The 27711-nt window shown below is 39.9% G+C and overlaps 2 protein-coding genes across 2 annotated transcripts in view; one reads left to right on the top strand and one right to left on the bottom strand.

Annotated features, from left to right (window-relative positions):
• Positions 1-1796: 1796 nt before the first annotated feature.
• Positions 1797-18421, bottom strand: NIF3L1 (NGG1 interacting factor 3 like 1). Its single transcript, XM_053695061.1, has 7 exons — positions 18297-18421; positions 4624-5083; positions 4206-4359; positions 3760-3886; positions 3541-3679; positions 3231-3314; positions 1797-2113 (listed from the first exon to the last, which is right to left on the bottom strand). Exons 2-7 carry the CDS (start codon positions 5051-5053, stop codon positions 1929-1931), a joined length of 1119 nt encoding a protein of 372 aa, XP_053551036.1. The 5' UTR covers positions 5054-5083; positions 18297-18421; the 3' UTR covers positions 1797-1928.
• A 98-nt stretch (positions 18422-18519) lies between these two features.
• PPIL3 (peptidylprolyl isomerase like 3) overlaps positions 18520-27711 on the top strand; it is a 40612-nt gene continuing 31420 nt past the window's right edge. The window contains exons 1-5 of the mRNA XM_053694341.1: positions 18520-18626; positions 19939-19959; positions 20036-20110; positions 25202-25295; positions 25469-25536. Coding sequence (XP_053550316.1) covers positions 19957-19959; positions 20036-20110; positions 25202-25295; positions 25469-25536 — 240 coding nt within the window. The 5' untranslated portion in view covers positions 18520-18626; positions 19939-19956. The remainder of the gene's footprint in view (positions 18627-19938; positions 19960-20035; positions 20111-25201; positions 25296-25468; positions 25537-27711) is intronic.

Here is a 27711-nt window from a genome sequence, read left to right as displayed (position 1 = left end):
TACTGAATGTGTAACAATGTGTGTTTATGTTACTGTATGTGTAACAATGTGTGTGTGTATGTTACTGTGTGACAATGTGTGTTACTGTATGTGTAACAATGTGTGTATGTTACTGTATGTGTAACAATGTGTGTGTATGTTACTGTATGTGTAACAATGTGTGTGTGTTAATGTATGTGTAACAATGTGTGTGTATGTTACTGTATGTGTAACAATGTGTGTGTGTGTATGTTACTGTGTGACAATGTGTGTATGTTACTGTATGTGTAACAATGTATATGTGTGTATGTTACTGTGTGACAATGTATGTTACTGTATGTGTAACAATGTGTGTGTGTGTGTGTGTGTATGTTACTGTGTGACAATGTGTGTTACTGTATGTGTAACAATGTGTGTGTATGTTACTGTATGTGTAACAATGTGTGTGTAACAATGTGTGTGTATGTTACTGTATGTGTAACAATGTATATGTGTGTGTATGTTACTGTGTGACAATGTATGTTACTGTATGTGTAACAATGTGTTTGTATGTTACTGTGTGACAATGTATGTTACTGAATGTGTAACAGTGTGTGTATGTTACTGTGTGACAATGTATGTATGTTACTGTGTGACAATGTATGTTACTGTATGTGTAACAATGTGTGTGTATGTTACTGTGTGGCAATGTATCTTACTGTATGTGTAACAATGTGTGTGTGTGTGTGTGTGTGTGTGTATGTTACTGTGTGACAATGTATGTTACTGTATGTGTAACAATGTGTCTGTGTATGTTACTGTGTGACAGTGTGTTACTGTATGTGTAACAGTGTGTGTGTGTGTGTGTGTGTGTGTGTGTGTGTGTATGTTACTGTGTGACAGTGTGTTACTGTATGTGTAACAATGTGTGTGTATGTTACTCTATGTGTAACAATGTGTGTGTGTGTGTGTGTATATATGTATGTTACTGTGTGACAATGTATGTTACTGAATGTGTATGTGAGGGACGCACATATTTTTACAAGTCTCAGGCCTTTTGTTTCTGCAGATTATCTGGTGTTTTTATTATCTCAATCTCAAGGTTAAAAATATCCCACACAAAGGCTGCAGTCCTAAAAAGACAGCGCTTTGTTCATAAGGTCATTGGGAAATTATAAAATAGCTCGACCAGTGACCACCAGCAAATATATAGTAATCCCAGTCCGGTGTTTGTTATGTCTGTACTACTATTGCATTTATTTATGGTGACATTGCTTTGTGCTGTGAGAGACTCACAGCCTGAACATCGCTGTCTGACACTCAATAATAGCATTGTCTTTGCATTCAGGCCATTATGAATTATTTCCATATTTAATATAAATGGAGAAATAAAGTAATTTCTTATAGATATAAACATTTAAAATTATTTTGTTAGAAAATATTTCCTTGTTTTACAGTACATGGGTAAATCACTTGAAACCCTCAAATGCTTATCTTTTCACTTTTGCTGTTGCCAATTAGGAACAACAAATTATCTGTTTCATATATCAAACAAGCACTGTGCAGTATTTAGGAGGTATAGGGCTTGATACCACAGAAAGCACAACAGCTTCTCTGGGGCAGTGTAAAAAAAAAATGCAATTTACACAGTTAAATTACAGGAAAAGCCAGCAAACTAAATAATTAATTGTGGCTTATTAAACCTTTTATGGGGGATTCATATTTAAGTTTATGGTCCCTTCAAGGGTTCTGTGCAATTTTACATTTTGTTAGGTCACATATCTGTAGACGGAATATAGGTGAGGAAAACTGAAGAAAGAACTAACGAGACAAATACAGAGGATACGATAAAGCTTTATTTCAGACAGAGTGCGACAGATAAACAACATTCTCATATCTACACAAATATTTGTAGATTACATACACAAGTTATAAAGAGAATTCCTCTTCTACGGTCGTCAATCTATTGTCTACACCACCTGCAGGGGGTCTTGGTCTTTCTGTGACACCAGAACTTGCACCTTTCTATCCAGCTTTTCCTCAATCTGCCCCCGAAGTTCCTGCAGATATCCACGCTCAGAATTACTGTGCTCACAAAGAATCACACTGCGCCCCTCAGATACTGCGTCAAGGACATCGTGGTGAGACATCTCACCTAAAAAAGAAATGAGATGGTCAGTAACAAACCCTCTGATAGGGCAGCAGGACTAGATGTGAAAGTATTACTACTGGCGGAGGTGATAGCGTGACTGGGACAGCGGGACTAGATGTGCCGGTAACACTACAGATGCAAGGGGACTAGATGTGCCGGTAACACTACAGATGCAAGGGCACTAGATGTGCCGGTAACACTACAGATGCAAGGGCACTAGATGTGCCGGTAACACTACAGATGCAAGGGCACTAGATGTGCCGGTAACACTACAGATGCAAGGGCACTAGATGTGCCGGTAACACTACAGATGCAAGGGCACTAGATGTGCCGGTAACACTACAGATGCAAGGGCACTAGATGTGCCGGTAACACTACAGATGCAAGGGCACTAGATGTGCAGGTAACACTACAGATGCAAGGGCACTAGATGTGCCGGTAACACTACAGATGCAAGGGCACTAGATGTGCCGGTAACACTACAGATGCAAGGGCACTAGATGTGCCGGTAACACTACAGATACAAGGGGACTAGATGTGCCGGTAACACTACAGATGCAGGGGACAAGATGTGCCGGTAACACTACAGATGCAGGGAACTAGATGTGCCGGTAACACTACAGATACAAGGGGACTAGATGTGCCGGTAACACTACAGATGCAGGGGACTAGATGTGCCGGTAACACTACAGATACAAGGGGACTAGATGTGCCGGTAACACTACAGATACAAGGGGACTAGATGTGCCGGTAACACTACAGATACAAGGGGACTAGATGTGCCGGTAACACTACAGATACAAGGGGACTAGATGTGCCGGTAACACTACAGATGCAGGGAGACTAGATGTGCCGGTAACACTACAGATACAAGGGAACTAGATGTGCCGGTAACACTACAGATGCAGGGGACTAGATGTGCCGGTAACATTACAGATGCAGGGGACTAGATGTGCCGGTAACACTACAGATGCAGGGGACTAGATGTGCCGGTATTACTAATGATACAGGAGATATTGTGCCTGGGGCAGCAGTATTACTACAGACGGCGGAGACCGTCACTTTTCATGTAAAGGTTTGAGGGGGATAACCGACTTGGAGAGACGAGGAAGATTGTTACCTGTGAGATAGAGATCAGCAGAAACCCCACTTAGAATGCTGCTCCCTGACCCTGCGCAGACAGCCATAAAACTCACAAGGGATTCTGGGAAGAGAGTGGAGAGAAACTGTATGGTAATATGGGCATCTTATACATAAAGACTGTAGGATTTGTTATCTGCAACATTATACAAAAAGATAAGGAGCAATGTGACACATATTGGTGCAAGGAAGACAGATGTATTTTATTTAAATAAAAAGAAAAAATTTGGATACAGAGTAAGCAACGTTTTGCATCTTATATTAACAGAGACTCAGATATTAGTGCAGACCTAAGGTTTTGCCCCGTCCTAATGCCAGGCGCAGGTGCGGCAGGCCCAGGTGCTCCTTGGCACGCTCTAGAGCTGTTGCTATAGATATGGGTTCGGGCAGTGTGCAGAGACGCCCCATCCCTGTATCCGACATAGGAGGCTGTAGAGAAAGAACTAAGCATTAACTCCTGTGCCGCCAGAAAGGGGTTATAATACCTTGTACATCATTCTCCCTCATACCTTCTGTAAGGCGAGGAGCTCCACGTTTCGATACACCTGCTCATCCTCTGCCAGTATGGGAAGCACCTGCAGCAAAGCTTTCTGGGAGCAGCTTAAGCTTATGCGGGACCCATCCTTTCCATCCTGTCTGCGTGGAAGAGACACAGTATTTAAGATCTATTAACAGCCTCTCCAATCTCTATGATATTCAATGGAACCACTCATTAAATAGCTGAGAGATGAGGGAGCTTTAGTGAATGGATGCACACTATAAAACTCAGACAAGAGAGCCTGAGGCAGATAAATCTAGTGAATCTACCCTAACATTAGTGACCGAAGCTTACTGATACACAGCTGAAGTGTGGGTGGGTGAATACGTATGTGCATGTGTGTCTGTGCGTGAGTGAATCTGTGAGTGCATATGTGTGAGTGTGTGCATGTGTATGTGCAGCATACAACACAGATACCTGACTGGGTAAAACCGCACAGAGACATCCTGTAGGGATTTCAGTCTGGACATGACAGTATGAGAGGGGTCACAGCTAAACTCCAAGAGATGCCCAAAACCACCCGGGTGTGAGAGAGATGAGGAAGGGCAGAGCGGGATGGAAACACAAGTACCTACAGACAGAGAGAAAATGTTTTATTTGGGAGAATTATAAATGAATGTCCTTACACACATGAACCCACTGAGTGCTCTTTCTCCTCATCGCCTGACTAGAGAGTGGCATCAAGCAGAATTTCACCCCAGCCTAGTGACACTCACCTCTCTATCAACTATGGTAATTCCCCCTGGTGGTTCCTGGCAGTGCGTATATGTCATCTGTTTAATATGGATATTAGTCCAATAAAGGTTACTATCTATGTTGCAAAGTATGGACTCACCAAGTGCCCTCCCCAGCCAGTCATTGACCCCGTTGGGCAGTGCATCACAGGCCGTGTGTGGGGAGTATATAGCGAGCCGATTCTCCAAAGCTTTGACCATTAGCCTCTCCTTCCATCCTGTCCAGGTGAGACGTTTCAGGGCTTTGAAGATGGGTGGGTGATAAGAGAGGACCATGTTGGCCCCCAGCTGTAGGGCCTCTTCTAGCACATCCTCAGTCAAGTCATTCGTTAGCAGAAGCTTCCGTACCTGGTGAGGGGGACTGGGCTCCACTAGAAGACCAACGTTATCCCAGCTCTCCGCTAGTGCTGGGGGTGTCAAAGCATTTAAACGGGAGATTACACTACAGAGGTCCATGATCTTACGGCTCTGGGTCAACCAACTGAGAGATATTGGACGGCAGAGGAACCTCAGGGGCAAATCTAGCAACATCTAACAGAAGCAAAACGAGGGCCTGGGAGACTGAGAGGAACAATTAGAAATATTATTTACTGGAAGATTTATGGAACTAAACAAGAATAAATAAGAAACTGTCAACAAAAAAACAATATGGAAAGAAAAATGGTGACCTACATCACATGAATGTGGTTAGTGGATGATTTTATCAATAAGCATTTAACTCTCTCAAAAATCAATTTTTAAAACTTGTGACTCTATAATGAGCCCCCTCCCTTGATGCTGTACCCCAACCCTTACATAGCTTCTCTGAAAGCCTTTGCTGACAAATAATTTCACTGAGCTGGCTATAACCCTCTGAAAAAAAGTAAACATCTGAGTTCAGTAATCATGACCTGTGTTATTCTATAATTAATGATCATATATATTTAGTAAAATAACCTGCTGTCTCTTTACTGTCAGAATATAGCATTAGAGACGAATCAGTTTGTATTCTACACTAAGTTCTTATAATTGCTATACTCATGTATAAGGAATATGCCAGCATTTATTGATTATTTATAGGAAAAAGAAAGAAGGTCACAGTGTATGGTCATGCATTTCATTTTGTATTTAAAGTTTTTTTGTTATTATATAAAAAAAAAATATACACTTTATAAAAATATTTGACAAACAATCGCCTAGATTACGAGTTTTGCGGTAACAGGGGTGCGTTGCTAACAAGACTTTTTTTTTTTTTTTTAACCCTCCCTTAAGACAACGCTGGTATTACAGGTTTTTTTAAACCCGGCGTTATCCGCAAAAAGGTGAGCGTAGAGCAAAATTTAGCTCCACATCTCACCTCAATACCAGCGTTGCTTACGGTAGCGGTGAGCTGGCTAAACGTGCTTGTGCACGATTTCCCCATAGGAAACAATGGGGCTGAGCCGGCTGACAAAAAACCTAACACCTGCAAAAAAGCAGCGTTCAGCTCCTAACGCAGCCCCATTGTTTCCTATGGGGAAAGGAATTTTATGTCTACACCTAACACCCTAACATGAACCCCGAGTCTAAACACCCCTAATCTTACATTTATTAACCCCTAATCTGCCGTCCCCGACATCGTCGCCACCTACATTATTATTAACCCCTACTCTGCTGCTCCGGTCACCGCCACCACCTACATTATTTCTATGAACCCCTAATCTGCTGCCCCTAACATCGCCGAACCCTACATTATATTTATTAACCCCTAATCTGCCCCCCCAACTTCGCCGCAACCTAACTACACTTATTAACCCCTAATCTGCCGCCGCAAACGTCGCCACCACTATAATAAAGTTATTAACCTCTAAACCTAAGTCTAACCCTAACCCCCCCTAATTTAAATAAATCTAAATAAAATAAAACTACAATTAAATAAATTATTCCTATTTAAAACTAAATACTTACCTATAAAATAAACCCTAAGCTAGCTACAATATAACTAATAGTTACATTGTAGCTATCTTAGGTTTTATTTTTATTTACAGGAAAGTTTGTATTTATTTTAACTAGGTAGATTAGTTACTAAATAGTTATTAACTATTTAATAGCTACCTAGTTAAAATAAGTACAAATTTACCTGTAAAATAAATCCTAACCTAAATTACAATTACACCTAACACTACACTATCATTATATTAATTACTTAAACTAACTACAATTAAATAAACTAAAGTACGAAAAAAAAAACTAAATTACAGAAAATAAAACATTTACAATTTTTTTTAAACTAATTACACCTAATCTAACCCCCCTAATAAAATAAAAAAGCCCCCCAAAATAATAAAATTCCCTACCCTATACTAAATTACAAATAGCCCTTAAAAAGGCGTTTTGCGGGGCATTGCCCCAAAGTAATCAGCTCTTTTACCTGTAAAAAACAATACAATACCCCTCCCCCAACATAAAAACCCACCACCCACAAACCCAACCCTACTTTAAAACCCACCCAATCCCCCCTTAAAAAAACCTAACACTACCCCCTTGAAGATCACCCTACCTTGAGCCGTCTTCACCCAGCCGGGCACAAATGGACCTCCAGAGGGGCAGAAGTCTTCATCCGATCCGGACAGAAGAGGTCCTCCAAGCGGCAGAAGTCTTCATCCAGACGACATCTATCTTCATCCATCCGGAGCCGGTCCATCTTCAATACAGCCGATGCAGAGCATCCTCTTCAAATGAAGTACAAGCGAAGAATGAAGGTTCCTTTAAATGACGTCATCCAAGTTGGCGTCCCTTGAATTCCAATAGGATTGAGCCTGCATTCTATTGGCTGTTCCAATCAGCCAATAGAATGCGACCTCAATCCTATTGGCTGATTGGATCAGCCAATAGGATTTTTCCTACCTTAATTCCAATTGGCTGATCCTATCAGCCAATTGGAATTCAAGGGATGCCATCTTGGATGACATTTAACCCTTTGAGTACTTTCCCACCTGGGTGCTAAGATTTTTTAAGTATTTATTTTTTACACAACATTTTTTTTTTACTTTTTTTTCTTTTTTCAGACCCCCAAGACTTACACTGTTGGAAAGGTTAGGCTTCTAAGCAGCATGCCCCCTGCTTCTATACTTTTTTATTTAGGTGGGAGAGTGCTAGTGACGGCTCTGAGCAGTCATTAGCACCAGAGTGGGAAACTCTGTGACGGCTGAGAGCCTTCATTAGCACTCAAAGGGTTAAAGGAACCTTCATTCTTCTCTTGGACTTCATTTGAAGAGGATGCTCCGCATCGGCTGGATTGAAGATGGACCCGCTCCGGATGGATGAAGATAGAAGATGCCATCTGGATGAAGACTTCTGCCGCTTGGAGGACCTCTTCTGCCCGGATCGGATGAAGACTTCTGCCCCTCTGGAGGACCACTTGTGCCCGGCTGGGTAAAGACTTCTCAAGGTAGGGTGATCTTCAAGGGGTTAGTGTTAGGTTTTATTAAGGGGGGGATTGGGTGGGTTTTAGAGTAGGGTTGGGTGTGTGGGTTTTAATGTTGGGGGGTATTTGTACTTTTGCTTTTTTATTTTATTAGGGGAATTAGATGAGGTGTAATTAGTTTAAAAAAATTGTAATTTTTTTATTTTCTGTAATTTAGTGTTTGTTGATTTTCGTACTTTAGTTTATTTAATTTAATTGTAGTTAATTGTAGTTAGTTTATGTAATTAATTTAATGATAGTGTAGTGTTAAGTGTAATCGTAATTTAGGTTAGGATTTATTTTACAGGTAAATTTGTACTTATTTTATTAGGGGAATTAGATTAGGTGTAATTAGTTTAAAAAAATTGTAGTTATTTTTTATTTTCTGTAATTTAGTGGGGGTTTTTTGTACTTTGGTTTATTTAATTGTATTTAAATTGTAGGTAATTTAGTAAATTAATTTAATGATAGTGTAGTGTTAGGTTTAATTGTAACTTAGGTTAGGATTTATTTTACAGGTAAATTTGTAATTATTTTAACTAGGTAGTTATTAAATAGTAAATACAAAGTTGCCTGTAAAATAAATATAAATCCTAAAATAGCTACAAATGTAACTATTAGTTATATTGTAGCTATCTTAGGGTTTATTTTATAGGTAAGTATTTAGTTTTAAATAGGATTAATTTATTTAATTGTAGTAATTTTATTTTGTTTTATTTAAATTATATTTAAGTTAGGGGGGGGGGGGGTTAGACTTAGGGTTAAAGGGACACTGAACCCAATTTTTTTCTTTCGTGATTCAGATAGAGCATGCAATTTTAAGCAACTTTCTAGTTTACTCCTATTATCAATTTTTCTTCATTCTCTTGCTATCTTTAATTGAAAAGAAGGCATCTAAGCTTTTTTTCCTTGGTTCAGAACTCTGGACAGCTCTTTATTGGTGGATGAATTTATCCACCAATCAGCAAGGACAACCCAGGTTGTTCACCAAAAATGGGCCGGCATCTAAACTTAAATTCTTGCATTTCAAATAAAGATACCAAGAGAATAAAGAAAATTTGATAATAGGAGTAAATTATAAAGTTGCTTAAAATTTAATGCTCTATCTGAATCACGAAAGAAAAAAATTGGGTTCAGTGTCCCTTTAAGACTTAGGTTTAGGGGTTAATAAATTTAATATAGTAGCGGCGACTTTGGCACGGCAGATTAGGGGTTAATAAATGTAGATAGGTGTCGAGATGTTAGGGATGGCAGATTAGGGGTTAATAAAATTTAACTAGCGTTTGCGAGGCGGGAGTGTAGCGGTTTAGGGTTTAATATATTTATTACAGTGGCGGCGATGTCCAGTCGGCAGATTAGGGGTTAAAAACTTTATTTAAGTGTTTGCGATGTGGGGGGGGGACTCGGTTTAGGGGTTAATAGGTAGTTTATGGGTTTTAGTGTATTTTTTAGCACTTTAGTTAAGAGTTTTGTGTTACGGTGTTAGCCCATAAAACTCTTAACTACTGACTTTTAAATGCGGTACCAGGCTTGACAGGAGAGGGTCTACCGCTCACTTCTTCCAAGACTCGTAATATTGGCGTTAGGCAAGTCCCATTAAAAAGATAGTATACGCAAATTACGTAAGGGGATTTGCGGTAAGCTCGAGTTGCGGAAGAAAAGTGAGCGGTACACCTGTACCTGCCAGACTCGTAATACCAGCGGGCGTTAAAAAGCAGCGTTAGGACCTCTCAACGCTGCTTTTTAAGGCTAACGCAAGACTCTGTAGTGTATCAAGAAAACCCTTTTGCATTAATACAGAAAATTCAAAGCTATGCATTTTATACAGCACATAAAGCATCACAATGACGAACAAAGTGGTATCTTCTCACACCAGTATACAAAAATAGATATTTATAGAAAAACTCACCAACAATAATCTGCTATTAATTATCACTGATTCTCTTAAACAAGTATTGATGGCTAGTACACTTCCATTGTTAGCAGAAGTTGTACTATATATATATATATATATATATATATATATATATATATATATATATATATATATATATATATATATATATATATATATATATATATATATATATATATATATATATATATATATATATAATAAAATATTATAATATAACAAAGTCTTAACCCCCTTGGCTGTCAGATAAAGATGCAGCATTATGCCGCACAATAAGTAGCTATAATCTTTTATTCAGTATTCCATAAAAAAGGTCAGACAAAGGAGCATTAGGGTCTTAATAAATAAATCCCTTTAATCTGTTTAATCATGGGTTAGCTTTATTACCACTAATACCCAATATTCCTTGACCTTTCAAATCTCTGCACATTATACTAGTAAAACCCTAGTAAGTATTTTTATCTACCTTGGCTGTCACCAATTAATTTAGGTGTGTGCCAACATCTAACCAATCACTGTGTATAATGTAGCCAGGTCAAAATTCACAACATACTTGGGTTGCAGAATCTAAACTTCAGTCTCTCTAGGGATCAAGGAATACAGCAAAAAAAGCAATGAATGTATATTGCAATATTGTTTCATTCTCATCAATTAATTTTAGGGGGGATTAATGTTTTATCTTGCTTTAAAAACTCAGTTACTTTAAATACAACAAACCTGTATTTAGTACATATAGTAAGGTTTTTTTTTGTTTGTTTTTTCTTCACATTTTTTGTTTTGTTGTACACACATAATTCACTAGTCGCCATACAGCGAAAACCACAGCTCCGGCGGATTTGGCTGGTATTGGTTTTTTTTTTCACATACAGTATATATATTAGTTTAGACACTATAATTTATAAGTCTCTATAAAAGTGAATGGATAGGTTTATTTCCCATCAGAAACTTTCCTCACCCATTATGCCTCCTAAACATAAGGATAAGAAAGGTAATAATAAAAATTCAGATGCAGCCCTTGATATTTCACAAGAGAGAGGGGCAGCCAATATCCGTTTTAATGGCATGTCAGAATTCGCTGCTGAAGTCGCTAAAATGATTGCACCTCATTTAGACATAGTCAAACAAGAAATGAAGTCAGAGATAACCACCCTGTCAAGCGAAATTAGACAATCCATGACTAGAATGGAGGAGGTGGAGACAAACAAGGGTGTCTGACTTAGAAGACAAATTAAATTGATATATGCCAGTTACAACTACACAAGGTAAAGCCATTTCGGTATTGCAATCTAGGATTGAAGACCTCGAAGATCGGTCAAGGCGGAATAATTTGAGGGTTATTGGCCTTCCTGAATCGGTAGAGTTTCAAGATCTCCTGAACTTAGCCTCTGTCACGCTACCTCAGTCACTCTTAATTCCACCTCCCCCTACTCATTTTCTGAAAGAAAGGGCCCATAGAATTGGGCAACTTAGAGAGAATAACAGTGACTCTAAACCAAGAGCCATTATTTTTAAATTTGTTAATTATCAAGATAAACTATTATATTTGAAACACTACAGGAAACTTAATGCCCTTCATATTGATACCCATAACATTTTGATTTTTCAAGATTTTTCTTCTGAGACCCTTACTAAACAAAAGAGAAATGTCGCCCTTTTTCGCTAAATTTTTGGGAGCAGAGTGTAGCGTCAGGCTAGTTTACCCGGCTAAGCATTTAGTAGCTAAGGCAGGAACCTCATACACATTAAATGATACTTATGAAGCTATTGCTTTGTGCAAAAAGATGGGATTAGCATGATTCTGACCCATATATTAGGAGCGTCTGATGGGTATTGTAAGCTTAGAGTTAAGAATGGAGTTTGTTTTAATGTATTCTTTAGTTTTTAGATCCTGTACACAGGATTGGCTTTTTCCAAAGGCAGGTGCGGGGGTTTTTTGGGTTTTTTTTCCCCCCCTCTTCAATTGTGTATGGGATCGCAATTGTATTTGCTGAATTGTGGAACAAGATGTTGTTTGTATATATGTATTTTGAGATTTATGCAAGTTATTTTCTTTCAAAATGTACTTAGAATTATATAATATTTGTGGGGCATATCTTTTTTTTTTCTCTCCCCCTCTTCAATTGTGTATGGGATCACAATTGTATTTGCTGCATTGTAGGGTCAAGATGTTTTTTGTATATATGCATTTTGAGATCTATGCAAGTTATTTTCTTTCAAATGTACTCAGAACTATATAGTATTTGCGGGACACATTTTTTTTTCCTCTTCAATTGTGTATAGGATCACAATTGTATTTGCTGAATTGTGGCTTAAGATGTTTTATGTGTGTGTATATATATATATATATATATATATATATATATATAAAAACACGGAAGGGAACTGCACTCTCATACCGGACCGGGTACACATCCTATGACCCTGCAACATGCTCAGCCCTGGGTGCCACTGGCACTCACAGGAAGCTGTGCTGTCCCCAGAGCCACAAGCAGTTAACCCCAGACAGGTCTGGGTGCAAGAACCATAGGGAAAATTACAAAACAAATTAATACAACACACAGAGAAAACCCAGCACTCACTTACAAGCTCTCAGCTAAGATTTAAAAGCAAAACTGGAAAGGTTAGTCACCGCATCTGGCCAAATGGGACAAGCTCAGGTACCACGTCAAGGTCCTCTCCAATACCTGAGACCCTAAAACAGCCACACAATGCAAGCTTTCAAATCCAAACAAACTGAAAACAAAAAAAGGGTGCACAGGAATATGTAATCACCCTAGACATATACAAAACACGGAAGGGAACTGCACTCTCATACCGGACCGGGTACACATCCTATGACCCTGCAACATGCTCAGCCCTGGGTGCCACTGGCACTCACAGGAAGCTGTGCTGTCCCCAGAGCCACAAGCAGTTAACCCCAGACAGGTCTGGGTGCAAGAACCATAGGGAAAATTACAAAACAAATTAATACAACACACAGAGAAAACCCAGCACTCACTTACAAGCTCTCAGCTAAGATTTAAAAGCAAAACTGGAAAGGTTAGTCACTGCTTGTGGCTCTGGGGACAGCACAGCTTCCTGTGAGTGCCAGTGGCACCCAGGGCTGAGCATGTTGCAGGGTCATAGGATGTGTACCCGGTCCGGTATGAGAGTGCAGTTCCCTTCCGTGTTTTGTATATGTCTAGGGTGATTACATATTCCTGTGCACCCTTTTTTTGTTTTCAGTTTGTTTGGATTTGAAAGCTTGCATTGTGTGGCTGTTTTAGGGTCTCAGGTATTGGAGAGGACCTTGACGTGGTACCTGAGCTTGTCCCATTTGGCCAGATGCGGTGACTAACCTTTCCAGTTTTGCTTTTAAATCTTAGCTGAGAGCTTGTAAGTGAGTGCTGGGTTTTCTCTGTGTGTTGTATTAATTTGTTTTGTAATTTTCCCTATGGTTCTTGCACCCAGACCTGTCTGGGGTTAACTGCTTGTGGCTCTGGGGACAGCACAGCTTCCTGTGAGTGCCAGTGGCACCCAGGGCTGAGCATGTTGCAGGGTCATAGGATGTGTACCCGGTCCGGTATGAGAGTGCAGTTCCCTTCCGTGTTTTGTATATGTCTAGGGTGATTACATATTCCTGTTCACCCTTTTTTTGTTTTCAGTTTGTTTGGATTTGAAAGCTTGCATTGTGTGGCTGTTTTAGGGTCTCAGGTATTGGAGAGGACCTTGACGTGGTACCTGAGCTTGTCCCATTTGGCCAGATGCGGTGACTAACCTTTCCAGTTTTGCTTTTAAATCTTAGCTGAGAGCTTGTAAGCGAGTGCTGGGTTTTCTCTGTGTGATATATATATATATATATATATATATATATATATATATATATATATATATATATATATATATATATATATATATATATATATATATATATATATATATATATATATATATATATGTGTATTTTGGGATCTATGCAAGTTATTTTCTTTCAAAATGTACTCAAATTATATAGTATTGGTGGGGTATGTTTTTTTTTTCTCTTTCCCTCCTAGACGAGATGTGGTCCACTCTCTCTTCCCTCCCCTTCCTCTCCGCTCTCCCCTTGGATCCAATCTCATACGCATTTTTAACTAAGGTTAATGACATCAACGCTTAAAATAGTTTCCTGGAATGTAGGGGGCATAAACTCCCCAATAAAAAGGAAATCTATAATTAAACACCTTGCTAAATCAAAACCAGATATAGCCTTCTTACAGGAGACTCATTTAAAAGCTTCTGAAATTCCTAAACTTCAGACTAACTGGGTGGGTAAAGTAATTGCTGCTCCCTATAATTCTAGTAAGAGAGGCGTGGCAATTCTTTTTAACAAAACCTTAGAGTACAAAATAATATCCTCTGTTAAAGATTCGGAAGGTCGTTTCCAAATTATAGAGATACTCTATAACAAAACGCGATTTGTGCTTTGTAATATATATGGTCCCAACAAAGTTGATAAAGATTTTTGGAATAAAATGACATTACTATTGCACAAATATATATGTCAAAATCTCATAGTGGCAGGGGATTTTAATCCAATTGCAGAACCTTTACTCAACAGAGCCAATAAAACACCTATGTTCACAAGGGATAGGAAAGTACAGATCTTGCAGAAGATTTGCTCACAGCTGGGGCTAATAGATATCTGGCGATCTCAGAACCCAGATCTGAGATCGTATTCTTGCATGTCGAAGGGTCATCAATCTTTGTCCAGGATCGACCTATTTTTAATTGCAGAGTCTTTGATTGGTTTAGAATGGAGAGCGGACATTGGAGACATAATTTCGGACCATGCTATTATCACATTAACACTTAATGCATCACTGATACACTCACCCGCCAATCACACCATTTATTTTCCTAAACACCTAGTGAATAATATCAACTTTCAAAATTGGTTGAATGGACAATGGAGAGAATTTGTCAGCTATAATATTTCATATAAAGATAGACCTGAAGTGCTTTGGGAAACCGCTAAAGCTGATGGAAGATTAAAGCTCATATGTCCCATCTCAAGAGAACCAGATGTCTAGCCAAGTCAAAAAACGTTTACAGAGCATATTTGGGGGACCGTTCCAACCTTAATTGGCTTAAGTATATAAATGCTAAGACTGCCTGGGATTTATTTATATGTCAAAAAACTACCCAAGAGGTGCAAAGACAAAAGGCTCTCTATGGGAGCTTTGTCGGTAGATCGGCCAAATTTTTGGCTAGGATGACGAAAGCAATCAATAGAAATAGTATAGCAGTCATTAGAAGTGACACTGATAGATTCACTAATAATGCAGATATCAGTAAGGTTTTTTATAATTATTTTAGAGAACTATATAGACGTGAGGAGCATGAAGTAGATGAAGAAAAACTGTTCTGGGGCAAAATCAAGGTCCCCAAAATCCCTACAGAAATCTTGTCAGAGATAAATATGCCCATTTCTGAAGATGATATTTTTGCAGCAATTAAAGGGACACTGTACCCACATTTTTTCTTTTGTAATTCAGAAAGAGCATGCAATTTTAAGCAACTTTCTAATTTACTCCTATTATCAATTTTTCTTCGTTCTCTTGCTATCATTATTTGAAAAAGAAGGCATCTAAGCTTTTTTTTGGTTTCAGTACTCTGGACAGCACTTTTTTATTGGTGGTTGAATTTATCCACCAATCAGCAAGGACAACCCAGGTTGTTCACCAAAAATGGGCCGGCATCTAAACTTACATTCTTGCATTTCAAATAAAGATACCAAGAGAATGAAGAAAATTTGATAATAGGAGTAAATTAGAAAGTTGCTTAAAATGTCATGCTCAATCTGAATCACAAAAGAAAATTTTTGGGTACAGTGTCCCTTTAAGACAGCCAAGACCAAAAAGGCTGCTGGTCCAGAATGTTTACCGATTTAATTCTATAGGATCTTGCAATTGCAAATCGCTCCATCCCTGGTGAAACTATTTAATTTTTATTTTATTAAAAATAATAACGGTTCTCCATATTTCACCACTGCCAATACATCTTTAATTCCCCCCCAAAAATAAAGATCCGGAACTGCCTTCTTCATATAGGCCCATTTCTGTATTAAACGCTGATTATAAGTTACTAACTTCTATCATAGCAAACAGATTAAAGCCTCATTTAGGCCTAATAATTCATGAAAGCCAATCAGGTCTTATGCCTGGGAGGAACCCAGCCAAGAATATGCGGAAGGTAATGACTTTGATAGATTTTTTTTTGGAACAAATTTAGATCTTCAAGACATAGAGAGACTGTAGATCTAGCTCTATTAACGGTTGACACGGAGAAGGCGTTCGATCGTATTTCATGGAAACATTTATTTTTCTCTTTAGAGCAGTTTGGTCTGACGGGATATTTTAACAATTTTATTCGGTTAATATATTGTGGCCCGACTTCCACTTTATTTAATGGGGAAATTTCACAGTGTTTAGTTTTACAAAGGGGTACCCGACAAGGCTGTCATCTCTCCCTATTATTAACGTGTCATTGGAACCTCTGGCGATTTTGCTTCGCCAACAGCTGGAGGGGATTCGTATTGAGGACATAAATTGGTGCTATTGATGTATGCAGATGATTTACTCTTATTTTTAAGTAATATTCAGAAGAATCTCCCTCTTCTTCTTTTTATCTACCCCTTAATCAATGGTCTTCTACAGACCAAGTAGAATATATAGTTTCTAAATGGATTAAATTATTTCCAGATATAGATAGCCAGGTAATAACGGATACTTTAAGTTTAACAGAGAAAAGATGGGTTCTAACGACATGGAGAGACTGGTGGGCTGACTGAGTGGGGGAGGGATAGAGAGGAGTTGGCTCGGCTACTCCTTTTCATTTTCTTGGGGGGGGGTTAGGTAAATAGTAAAATGTAATAACAAGTGAATTGTAATCTTAAAGGGACACTGAACCCAAAATTTTTCTTTCTTGATTCAGATAGAGCATGCAATTTTAAGCAACATTCTAATTTATTCCTATTATCAATTTTTCTTTGTTCTCTTGCTATCTTTATTTGAAAAAGAATGCATCTAAGCTTTTTTTTTGGTTCAGCACTCTGGATAGCATTTTTTTTATTGGTGGATGAATTTATCCACCAATCAGCAAGAACAACCCAGGTTGTTCACCAAAAATGGGCCGGCATCTAAACTTACATTTTAAATAAAGATACCAAGAGAATGAAGAAAATTTGATAATAGGAGTAAATTAGAAAGTTGCTTAAAATTTCATGCACTATCTGAATCACAAAATAAAAAAAATGTGGGTTCAGTGTCCCTTTAAGGTACATGTAATCCTTTATTTTTGTCACAGGGGTCCTGTGTGACCCTTGGTTTAATTTGAGCATGTTGTATCATGTGAGACCTTTTGTTGTTATGTGATAAATAAAAAATTAAAAATAATGCAACAAACCTGTTCAACTACCTAACCAAGTACTTAACATAAACCAACAAAGAGCATCATATAGCAAACAAATAGCTGACAAGAATGTTTTAAATAGCAATTTTTTTCCCGCCAAAAGTTTACCAACCTGAGCTTCAACAAAAAACAAAATAATGTTTCCTTTAGCACTGCACAGTTTGTATTGGAGTATAAGAGCAGCACTCTTTACCACAAGCACAGCAAAGTATGTTTTTTAATACTAATTTTACTGTGATTTTCTAAAAAAACAGTTATAAAATGTGTGCTGTGTTACTAGTGATAATGATACTTTACCTCTCTCTATGCTAAAAGTTGTCTGCTACAAACAAGCAAGTCATAGAATATGAAAGGAAGAAATCCTGGTCTTTTATAATATGGATTAAAAAGGAACAGTAAAGTCAAAATGAAACTTAAAATGACTGGATAAAGTATTAAATTTTAAACAACTTTCCAATTTACTTATATCATCAATTCTGCATAGTTCTCTTGGTATCCTTTGTTAAAGAGATATCCTAGGGGAGCTCAGTAGCAAACACTTCTCTATAGCCACCCACCCAGCAGAAGTGTTTGCAACATTGTTTATTGCAGTGTTACAATGTTGTTCGACAAAGGATAACAGTAAAACACAGCAAATTTGAAAATAAAAGTGAACTGGAAAGTTGTTTAAAATTGCATGTTCTCCCTCAATTATACAGATTTTATTAACCATTTAAAATAAAACGGTTTCAACATGTAAAATATTGCACAACAGCAGTGAGTGTAAAGTGAGTCATCTGGTAAAGACAAGTTTGTGAGCCTCCAGACATAAAATAATGTGTTACTATAAGAGAGTAAATTGATACTTTCTATGCGTCCATAATACATCTATAAGACTTTAAATAATACCCCATTATAATGTATTACATCATATTTATGCACACAACCTGTTAGGATTTACTATTAGCATTCGCATCTATGCACATATTTATATATCACTGACACAATAAACATAAGACACCCACCCACAGCAAACAGCTGCATGTGCATCACCAGGAGGCGGCCATCTTTGTACACCCAACGCACTGGATATATTACAGCAGTAAGTAAAAACGTCACACGTCAAAAAAACTACTGCAGTCAGAACGCGTGCCGCCATCTTGTTACACCTGGCACACTCAGACTGCATATCCGCCATCTTACTACACTCAGTTTACCGGAAGTACTTGTTCCTACCGAAGCATGACAGGATGTCCGTCTTCTTTATACACCCAAGAAACAAAACCACTGCTCTAAGTTCATGTCAGCGGCCATCTTGGTGCTCCCATTGATTTAGAAACGAAATATACAACAAGGTAAATACGCCTGGAAATACGTTCATTTGGTTTAATAAGTCGCAGTATATTTTATATGTAATTAATCTAGTAGAGCGTTTGAACTTCTGAAGTAACTGTTGGTTTCTGTACAATTTTATTTCAGGGCTGTAATGTGTCTCATATCAAGTCTGTATAATCCTGATATGATTTAGCATTTGTACTCACATAATGGAGGTACCTGGTGAAATCTAAGCTTTGTGCTTATTATTGTACTGCACAAGCTGGCATGGGGGTTCATGATGGCGGCCAACAACACCACAGAGTCTGTGTCACAGGGAACAAACATTAAAAAGCAACTTGACCTGATATTAGATGCAAATGTGTGTTTATGCACAGTACATTAATAAGAATAGGAACAGGCTGTTTATTGGCTGATAAGGACAATGCTCTACTGATGGGCAATGATATGTGAGCAAAAATTCATTTAGATTACAGTTATTGTAACCACAACCCCTTATATAAATCCCTTATATATGAACCCTTTAGCTGCTAGACAAGGCTACATGCAATGCTGCACCCTCAGTAGATTTCTCTCCTGCTGTTATCTGAATCAGTGGGTTTCACCCTCATTCTCAGCAACTCTAATAAAGTATAATATTGTGTGAGAAAGCAAATTAGTTTAAGCGTTATCCTATTTAAAGGGACAGTATAACAACTTTGAGAATTAAATATAAAATACTTAAACACAGTAAAACAACCTTGCAATATACTTTGTTTATTTTGCCCCCCTTTTCTTGTTATTTAAGTCTAAAAATTGTGGCTTTTCCAGTCCTAAAAACTGAAAGAGCCCTTGGCAGCTTTACAACCTTATCCCAGCTATATATATGTCCCTAATTTGCAGTTTATATTATCATTTATGCCAAAGCCAAACAGAATGACAGTGGCAAGCTCTGTCCTCTCTATACACAAGTCTAGATCGGCTCCTCCAAGTAAGGAAGGTGGAGTTTGACTGATGAAAACAATTGCAGTAAACAAGGTGTTAATCTGTTCTAACAATACTCAGAATCTGCTGATATGTTAATCTATTGGAAGACTGCAACAAAATGTTGTATTTACAAGGTGTTCACTGTCCCTTTAATGTTGTGATGTATAACTAGATTGGTGCTATTTTTAACCCTTTGGGAATTTTGAAGCTCAGTGTGTTTATAATGACGCTGGTGTTATCAGGACAGGTACAGACAGTGCTGGTTTTATGTCACATAAGCAGATCAGTTCTAATTGCTTTTCTTTAGTGAATTTGTAAATATGTGTTAATTAGACTTGTGACACTTTTCTCCTCCTTTTATTGCAGGCAGATCTGTGCACCAGGATGGTGAGTTGGTGATGTGTGTCTGATGTAACTGTCATCATACTTTGTGTAACGTGACTACTCTGTGTCTTGTTTTCAGGCTGTGACACTTCACACTGATCTTGGGGACCTAAAAATAGAGGTGTTCTGTGAGCGAGCGCCTAAAGCCTGTGAGGTGAGGGACGGGTTTCCTTTTTGGGTTAATAACATCATATATCATTTTTAGTGCTTGCTCCTCACACTTAGGTCCTTATGCAGATATATTCCACAACAATCTTCTTATTTTCGAGTTGCTTGAAACTTAGTGAGGGGTGATTCTGTGTCCAGAGATTTGCAGAGGAGCAATGGAATTAAAGGGACAGTAAAGACAAAATTAAACTTTTATGATTCGATAGGACATGCAATTTTAACAACTTTTCAATTTGCTTTTTTTAATCTAATTTTCTTTGTTCTCCTGGTATCCATTGTTGGAAGCATACATAGGTAGGCTCAGGAGTAATGCACAACTGTGAGCTAGCTGCTTGTCACTGGCTTGTCCAATGTGTTCAGCTAGCTCCCAGTAGAGATTTGCTCTCCTTCATCAAAGGATTCCAAGTGAATGAAGCAAATTTGATAAAAGAAGTCAATCTGAAAATTGTTCTGTTTGAATCATGAAAGAAAACTTTTATGTCCCTTTAAGGTCTTTATTTTATTACATTTTGCTGTGAAGATGGATCATGTTATTATTTCTGCAGACACAAAGTCACTACAAAACCAATAATACGTGATACAATGCCCCAGATAATCTGACCGAAAGCTCTGGGAGAGCATAACATTGTAGAAAAAAATACAGCCATGAATAAACAGCCTCTTGCTGTGCAATTAAAAACAAATCCTTATTTCAGTATAAAGAACCTTTTGGTTTATAATGTATCTTAAAGGGACACTAAACCCACATTTTTTCTTTCATGATTCAAATAGAGCATGAAATTTTAAGCAACATCCTAATTTACTCCTATTATCAAATTTTGTTCGTTCTCTTGTTATCTTTATTTAAAAAGCAGGAATGTGATGCATAGGAGCCGGACCATTTTTGGTTGAGAACCTGGGTTATGTTTGCTTATTGGTGGGTAGATGTAAGCCTCCAATAAGCAAGCGCTATCCATGGTGCTGAACCTAAAATGGGCTGGCTGCTAAGATTTAAATTCCTGCTTTTAAAATAAAGATAGCAGGAGAATGAAAAAAATTTGATAATAGGAGTATATTAGAAAGTTGCTTAAAATGTCATGCTCTATCTGAATCGTGAAAGAAAAAAATTGGGTTTGGTGTCCCTTTAAATAGAAAATATCTTTAGATTGATTTTTTTCTTTAAAAAACATTTTATTTAAAACAAATCCTATTTAAATATAAATATAGTGCTCTAGACACGTGCATGCTCCTAAGCTTTTTTTTCAACAAAAAATACCAGGAGAACAAAGATAATTTAATATTAGAAGTAAATTAGAAAGGTGTTTACAATTGTGCGCTGTATCTGAATCCTGAAAGCAAATCTGGGAAATGTATGGCTATTAAGCACACACAGTATATTTCCTAAAAACGTCCCGTGGCACAAGGCTAGTTTTAATAATAATATTTATATGTATAGCGCCGCACAATACCGTACAGGTGAGGAAGAGCTTACAGTCACAGGAGACCCTCTCTGTCTTTTAGTTGTTACTCTAAAGCGCACATCTTTCCACTTTTTCTCAAACAAAATCTATGGCACATACTGTTAGTTCAGGGGCCGCAGAATGCCACATGTAGCCCTTTGGCTGCCAGTAGCCACCCCTGAAATAAGGCAGGGGAGGCAGACTGGGCAGAAGGAATACAGACCCCTGCTCCCTACAGAGCTTACAATCTACTTCACCTAGTGACTGACCGTAACGTCTTTACATTGTCACTCGTCACCTGGTGACTGACCGTAACGTCTTTACATTGTCACACGTCACCTGGTGACTGACCGTAACGTCTTTACATTGTCACACGTCACCTAGTGACTGACCGTAACGTCTTTACATTGTCACACGTCACCTGGTGACTGACCGTAACGTCTTTACATTGTCACACGTCACCTAGTGACTGACCGTAACGTCTTTACATTGTCACACGTCACCTAGTGACTGACCATAACGTCTTTACATTGTCACACGTCACCTAGTGACTGACCATAACGTCTTTACATTGTCACACATCAGCTAGTGACTGACCGTAACGTCTTTACATTGTCACACATCAGCTAGTGACTGACATAAAGTCTTTACATTGTCACACGTCACCTAGTGACTGACCGTAACGTCTTTACATTGTCACACGTCACCTGGTGACTGACCATAACGTCTTTACATTGTCACACGTCACCTAGTGACTGACCGTAACGTCTTTACATTGTCACACGTCACCTGGTGACTGACTATAACGTCTTTACATTGTCACACGTCACCTAGTGACTGACCGTAACGTCTTTACATTGTCACACGTCACCTAGTGACTGACCGTAACGTCTTTACATTGTCACACGTCACCTAGTGACTGACCGTAACGTCTTTACATTGTCACACGTCACCTAGTGACTGACCTAACGTCTTTACATTGTCACACGTCACCTAGTGACTGACCGTAACGTCTTTACATTGTCACACGTCACCTAGTGACTGACCGTAACGTCTTTACATTGTCACACGTCACCTAGTGACTGACCGTAACGTCTTTACATTGTCGCACGTCACCTAGTGACTGACCGTAACGTCTTTACATTGTCGCACGTCACCTAGTGACTGACCGTAACGTCTTTACATTGTCACACGTCACCTAGTGACTGACCATAAAGTCTCTACATTGTCACACGTCACCTAGTGACTGACCGTAACGTCTTTACATTGTCACACGTCACCTAGTGACTGACCGTAACGTCTTTACATTGTCACACGTCACCTAGTGACTGACCGTAACGTCTTTACATTGTCACACGTCACCTGGTGACTGACTATAACGTCTTTACATTGTCACACGTCACCTGGTGACTGACTATAACGTCTTTACATTGTCACACGTCACCTAGTGACTGACCGTAACGTCTTTACATTGTCACACGTCACCTAGTGACTGACCGTAACGTCTTTACATTGTCACACGTCACCTAGTGACTGACCATAACGTCTTTACATTGTCACACGTCACCTAGTGACTGACCTAACGTCTTTACATTGTCACACGTCACCTAGTGACTGACCTAACGTCTTTACATTGTCACACGTCACCTAGTGACTGACCTAACGTCTTTACATTGTCACACGTCACCTAGTGACTGACCGTAACGTCTTTACATTGTCACACGTCACCTAGTGACTGACCGTAACGTCTTTACATTGTCACACGTCACCTAGTGACTGACCATAAAGTCTCTACATTGTCACACGTCACCTAGTGACTGACCGTAACGTCTTTACATTGTCACACGTCACCTAGTGACTGACCGTAACGTCTTTACATTGTCACACGTCACCTAGTGACTGACCATAAAGTCTCTACATTGTCACACGTCACCATTCATTGGGAAGCAGAGTTTGGATAAGACTCAGGTACATTGAAGAGACATAAAATGCTTTGAGATTGTATTATGAAATGTTAAATTATGCCTAGTGGGAAAAAAGCAAAATGTACTTAAAGGGACACACAACCTATTAATTTTCTTTCATAATTCAGATATAACATACAATTTTAAACAACTTTCCATTTTGCTTCTATTATCAGATTTGCTTTAATCACTTGGTATCCTTTGTTGAAAAGCATAGTTAGATCTGGATCGGCAATGCACTACTGGAAGCTAGCCGCTGATTGGTGACTGTACGAATAAGCCTTTTGTTATTGGCTCATCTGGTGTGTTCAGCTAGCTCCCAGTAGTGTATTGCTGCTCCTTCAACAAAGGATACCAAGAGAATTAAGCACATTTGATATTAGAAGGAAACTGGAAATTGAGCATCGTCACTACTGAGTTCACACTTTGCTTTACTGTGTGGGATTTCACTATAATCTTGTGATATCTCATAGTAAACTTCATTAAACTGATGAGGGAAATAACATGCTTGTGCTGCGCATGCCAGATGCACGCTCCCTTGCAAGTCCCGGGACTTGCATCCTGATTGGCTGCTTAAAGTCCCTCTACAATGGGATGTGGCTATTGAGGAACTATTGAGCTGAAATATCTTCTTTTTTACCTAGAAATGCTCATGTAATATATTCTAATCTGCTATTTACAGGGACACTAAACCCGCATTTTTTTTCTTGCTTGATTCAGATACAGCAGCAATTTTAAGAAACTTTCTAATTTACTCCAATTATCAAATTTTCTTCATTCTCTTGCTATCTTTATTTAACCCTTTGGGTGCTAAGCAATTTCCCACCTGGCTGCTAAGCTGAATTTGAGGGGTTTTATTTTTATTTAATTTTTTTACTTTATTTTTTTTTCAGATCCTCAAGTCTTATACCATTAGAAAGGTTAGGTGATTCCCTTTCTAATGGTGTAGCTGCTTAGATGCCTGAGATACAGGCTTCTAAGCAGCATGCCCCCATTTCCCTATTCTGTCCATTGTAATTTTTAAATAAAGTTGCACAGTGATGTCATTACATCATTGCGCGTAACGTCACAGCGCAAAACGTGAAGCCCCGGCGATGCCTGTCACTATACAGGCCAGATCGCCAGGGTGGGAGTCAGTGGGAGCCTCCAGATTGCCCTCAAGGTGGGTGAGTGCTAGCGACGGCTCAGAGCCGCCGTCAGCACTTGACCGGGACAATTTGCGACGGCTCAGAGCCGTTGTTAGCACCCAAAGGGTTAAAAAAAAAAACAGGGATGTAAAGCTTAGGAGCCACCCCATTTTAGGTTCAGCACACTGGATAGAACACGCTTATTGGTGACTACATTTAGCTACTAATAAGCAAGTGCAACCCAGGTTCTGAACTAAAAATGGTCCGGCTCCTAAGCTTTATATTCCTGCTTTTTAAATAAAGATACCAAGAGTTGCTTAGATTTGCTTCTCTACCTGAATCATTGAAGATAAAAAAATGGGTTTAGTATCCCTTTAAGCATTTGGTAACATGTCCCTTTAATGTGTTCTGATTATTGATCTTTGTGTACAAGACTATTTATCCTGAGCTTGTGTTGCTGTTAATTGGTTATTACACCAGTAGCTGTCAGTCTGTATCTAATAACGAGGCAGCTAAATGTACAGTAATCTTATTTCTTTTACTGCAGAACTTCCTGGCCCTGTGTGCCGGGAATTATTACACCGGCTGCATCTTTCACAGGAACATTAAAGGCTTCATGGTGCAGACCGGCGACCCGTTAGGTGAGAGCTGCCTGAAAAGAGTTAATTATGTAAAGAGAATGGGGATTCAATGTATTAGGGATTAGGTGACCCTGGTAGACTCAGTCCTTGTATATTTACTGCTGTGTCCTGTCACCTGTATCTGTGACACAGCCCCTGCCTGTGTCTCACTCTGCCATCTCTCTCTTTATCAGGCACAGGGAAGGGAGGTCAGAGCATCTGGGGGAGGAAGTTTGAAGATGAATTCAGTGAATATCTGAAGGTTTGTGTGAACTTTATGACTTATGTTGGTAGCAAAGTATTATTGTACCCTTATGTGTAACGTCTGCTGCTCCCTGGAGGTTCCACAGCTCCTGCTAGGCCCCCAGATGTAACATCTGCTGCTCACTAGAGGTTCCACAGCTCCTGCTGGGCCCCCAGATGTAACATCTGCTGCTCACTAGAGATTCCACAGCTCCTGCTAGCCCCCCAGATGTAACATCTGCTGCTCACTAGAGATTCCACAGCTCCTGCTAGCCCCCCAGATGTAACATCTGCTGCTCACTAGAGATTCCACAGACCCACAGCTCCTGCTGGCCCCCCCAGATGTAACATCTGCTGCTCACTAGAGATTCCACAGATCCTGCTGGGCCCCCAGATGTAACATCTGCTGCTCACTAGAGATTCCACAGCTCCTGCTGGGCCCCCAGATGTAACATCTGCTGCTCACTAGAGATTCCACAGCTCCTGCTGGGCCCCCAGATGTAACATCTGCTGCTCACTAGAGATTCCACAGATCCACAGCTCCTACTGGGCCCCCAGATGTAACATCTGCTGCTCACTAGAGATTCCACAGCTCCTGCTAGCCCCCCAGATGTAACATCTGCTGCTCACTAGAGATTCCACAGCTCCTGCTAGCCCCCCAGATGTAACATCTGCTGCTCACTAGAGGTTCCACAGCTCCTGCTGAGCCCCCAGATGTAACATCTGCTGCTCACTAGAGATTCCACAGCTCCTGCTAGCCCCCCAGATGTAACATCTGCTGCTCACTAGAGATTCCACAGCTCCTGCTAGCCCCCCAGATGTAACATCTGCTGCTCACTAGAGGTTCCACAGCTCCTGCTGGGCCCCCAGATGTAACATCTGCTGCTCACTAGAGATTCCACAGATCCACAGCTCCTGCTGCCCCCCCCAGATGTAACATCTGCTGCTCACTAGAGATTCCACAGATCCACAGCTCCTGCTAGCCCCCCAGATGTAACATCTGCTGCTCACTAGAGATTCCACAGATCCACAGCTCCTGCTGGCCCCCCCAGATGTAACATCTGCTGCTCACTAGAGATTCCACAGATCCACAGCTCCTGCTAGCCCCCCAGATGTAACATCTGCTGCTCACTAGAGATTCCACAGATCCACAGCTCCTGCTGGCCCCCCCAGATGTAACATCTGCTGCTCACTAGAGATTCCACAGATCAACAGCTCCTGCTGGGCCCCCAGATGTAACATCTGCTGCTCACTAGAGATTCCACAGATCCACAGCTCCTGCTGGCCCCCCCAGATGTAACATCTGCTGCTCACTAGAGATTCCACAGATCCACAGCTCCTGCTGGCCCCCCCAGATGTAACATCTGCTGCTCACTAGAGATTCCACAGACCCACAGCTCCTGCTGGCCCCCCCAGATGTAACATCTGCTGCTCACTAGAGATTCCACAGCTCCTGCTTGCCCCCCAGATGTAACATCTGCTGCTCACTAGAGATTCCACAGATCCTGCTGGGCCCCCAGATGTAACATCTGCTGCTCACTAGAGATTCCACAGATCCTGCTGCCCCCCCAGATGTAACATCTGCTGCTCACTAGAGATTCCACAGATCCTGCTGGCCCCCCAGATGTAACATCTGCTGCTCACTAGAGATTCCACAGATCCTGCTGGCCCCCCAGAGGTAACATCTGCTGCTCACTAGAGATACCAGAGATCCTGCTGGCCCCCCAGATGTAACATCTGCTGCTCACTAGAGGTTCCACAGATCCTGCTGGGCCCCCAGATGTAACATCTGCTGCTCACTAGAGATTCCACAGATCCTGCTGGGCCCCCAGATGTAACATCTGCTGCTCACTAGAGATTCCACAGATCCTGCTGGGCCCCCAGATGTAACATCTGCTGCTCACTAGAGGTTCCACAGATCCTGCTGGGCCCCCAGATGTAACATCTGCTGCTCACTACAGATTCCACAGATCCTGCTGGGCCCCCAGATGTAACATCTGCTGCTCACTACAGATTCCACAGATCCTGCTGGCCCCCCAGATGTAACATCTGCTGCTCACTACAGATTCCACAGATCCTGCTGGCCCCCCAGATGTAACATCTGCTGCTCACTAGAGATTCCACAGATCCTGCTGGCCCCCCAGATGTAACATCTGCTGCTCACTAGAGATTCCACAGATCCTGCTGGGCCCTC

Source organism: Bombina bombina, chromosome 11 (genome assembly GCF_027579735.1).
Source record: "Bombina bombina isolate aBomBom1 chromosome 11, aBomBom1.pri, whole genome shotgun sequence".
Lineage (NCBI taxonomy): Eukaryota > Metazoa > Chordata > Amphibia > Anura > Bombinatoridae > Bombina > Bombina bombina.
The sequence above is the reverse complement of the archived record's forward strand: the minus strand, read 5'-3'. Positions and strand labels throughout refer to the sequence as shown.

Bases quoted from the DNA above. Each gene is read 5' to 3' on its own strand.
- NIF3L1 (XM_053695061.1), bottom strand. From the start codon at position 5,053: ATGTTGCTAGATTTGCCCCTGAGGTTCCTCTGCCGTCCAATATCTCTC. The intron at 3,315-3,540 runs GTCTGCACTAAT...CTCTCTTCCCAG, and splicing joins AGGACGGGGCAAAACCTTAG to AATCCCTTGTGAGTTTTATG. The intron at 2,114-3,230 runs GTAACAATCTTC...TTTCTTTTTTAG, and splicing joins TGCTGATCTCTATCTCACAG to GTGAGATGTCTCACCACGAT.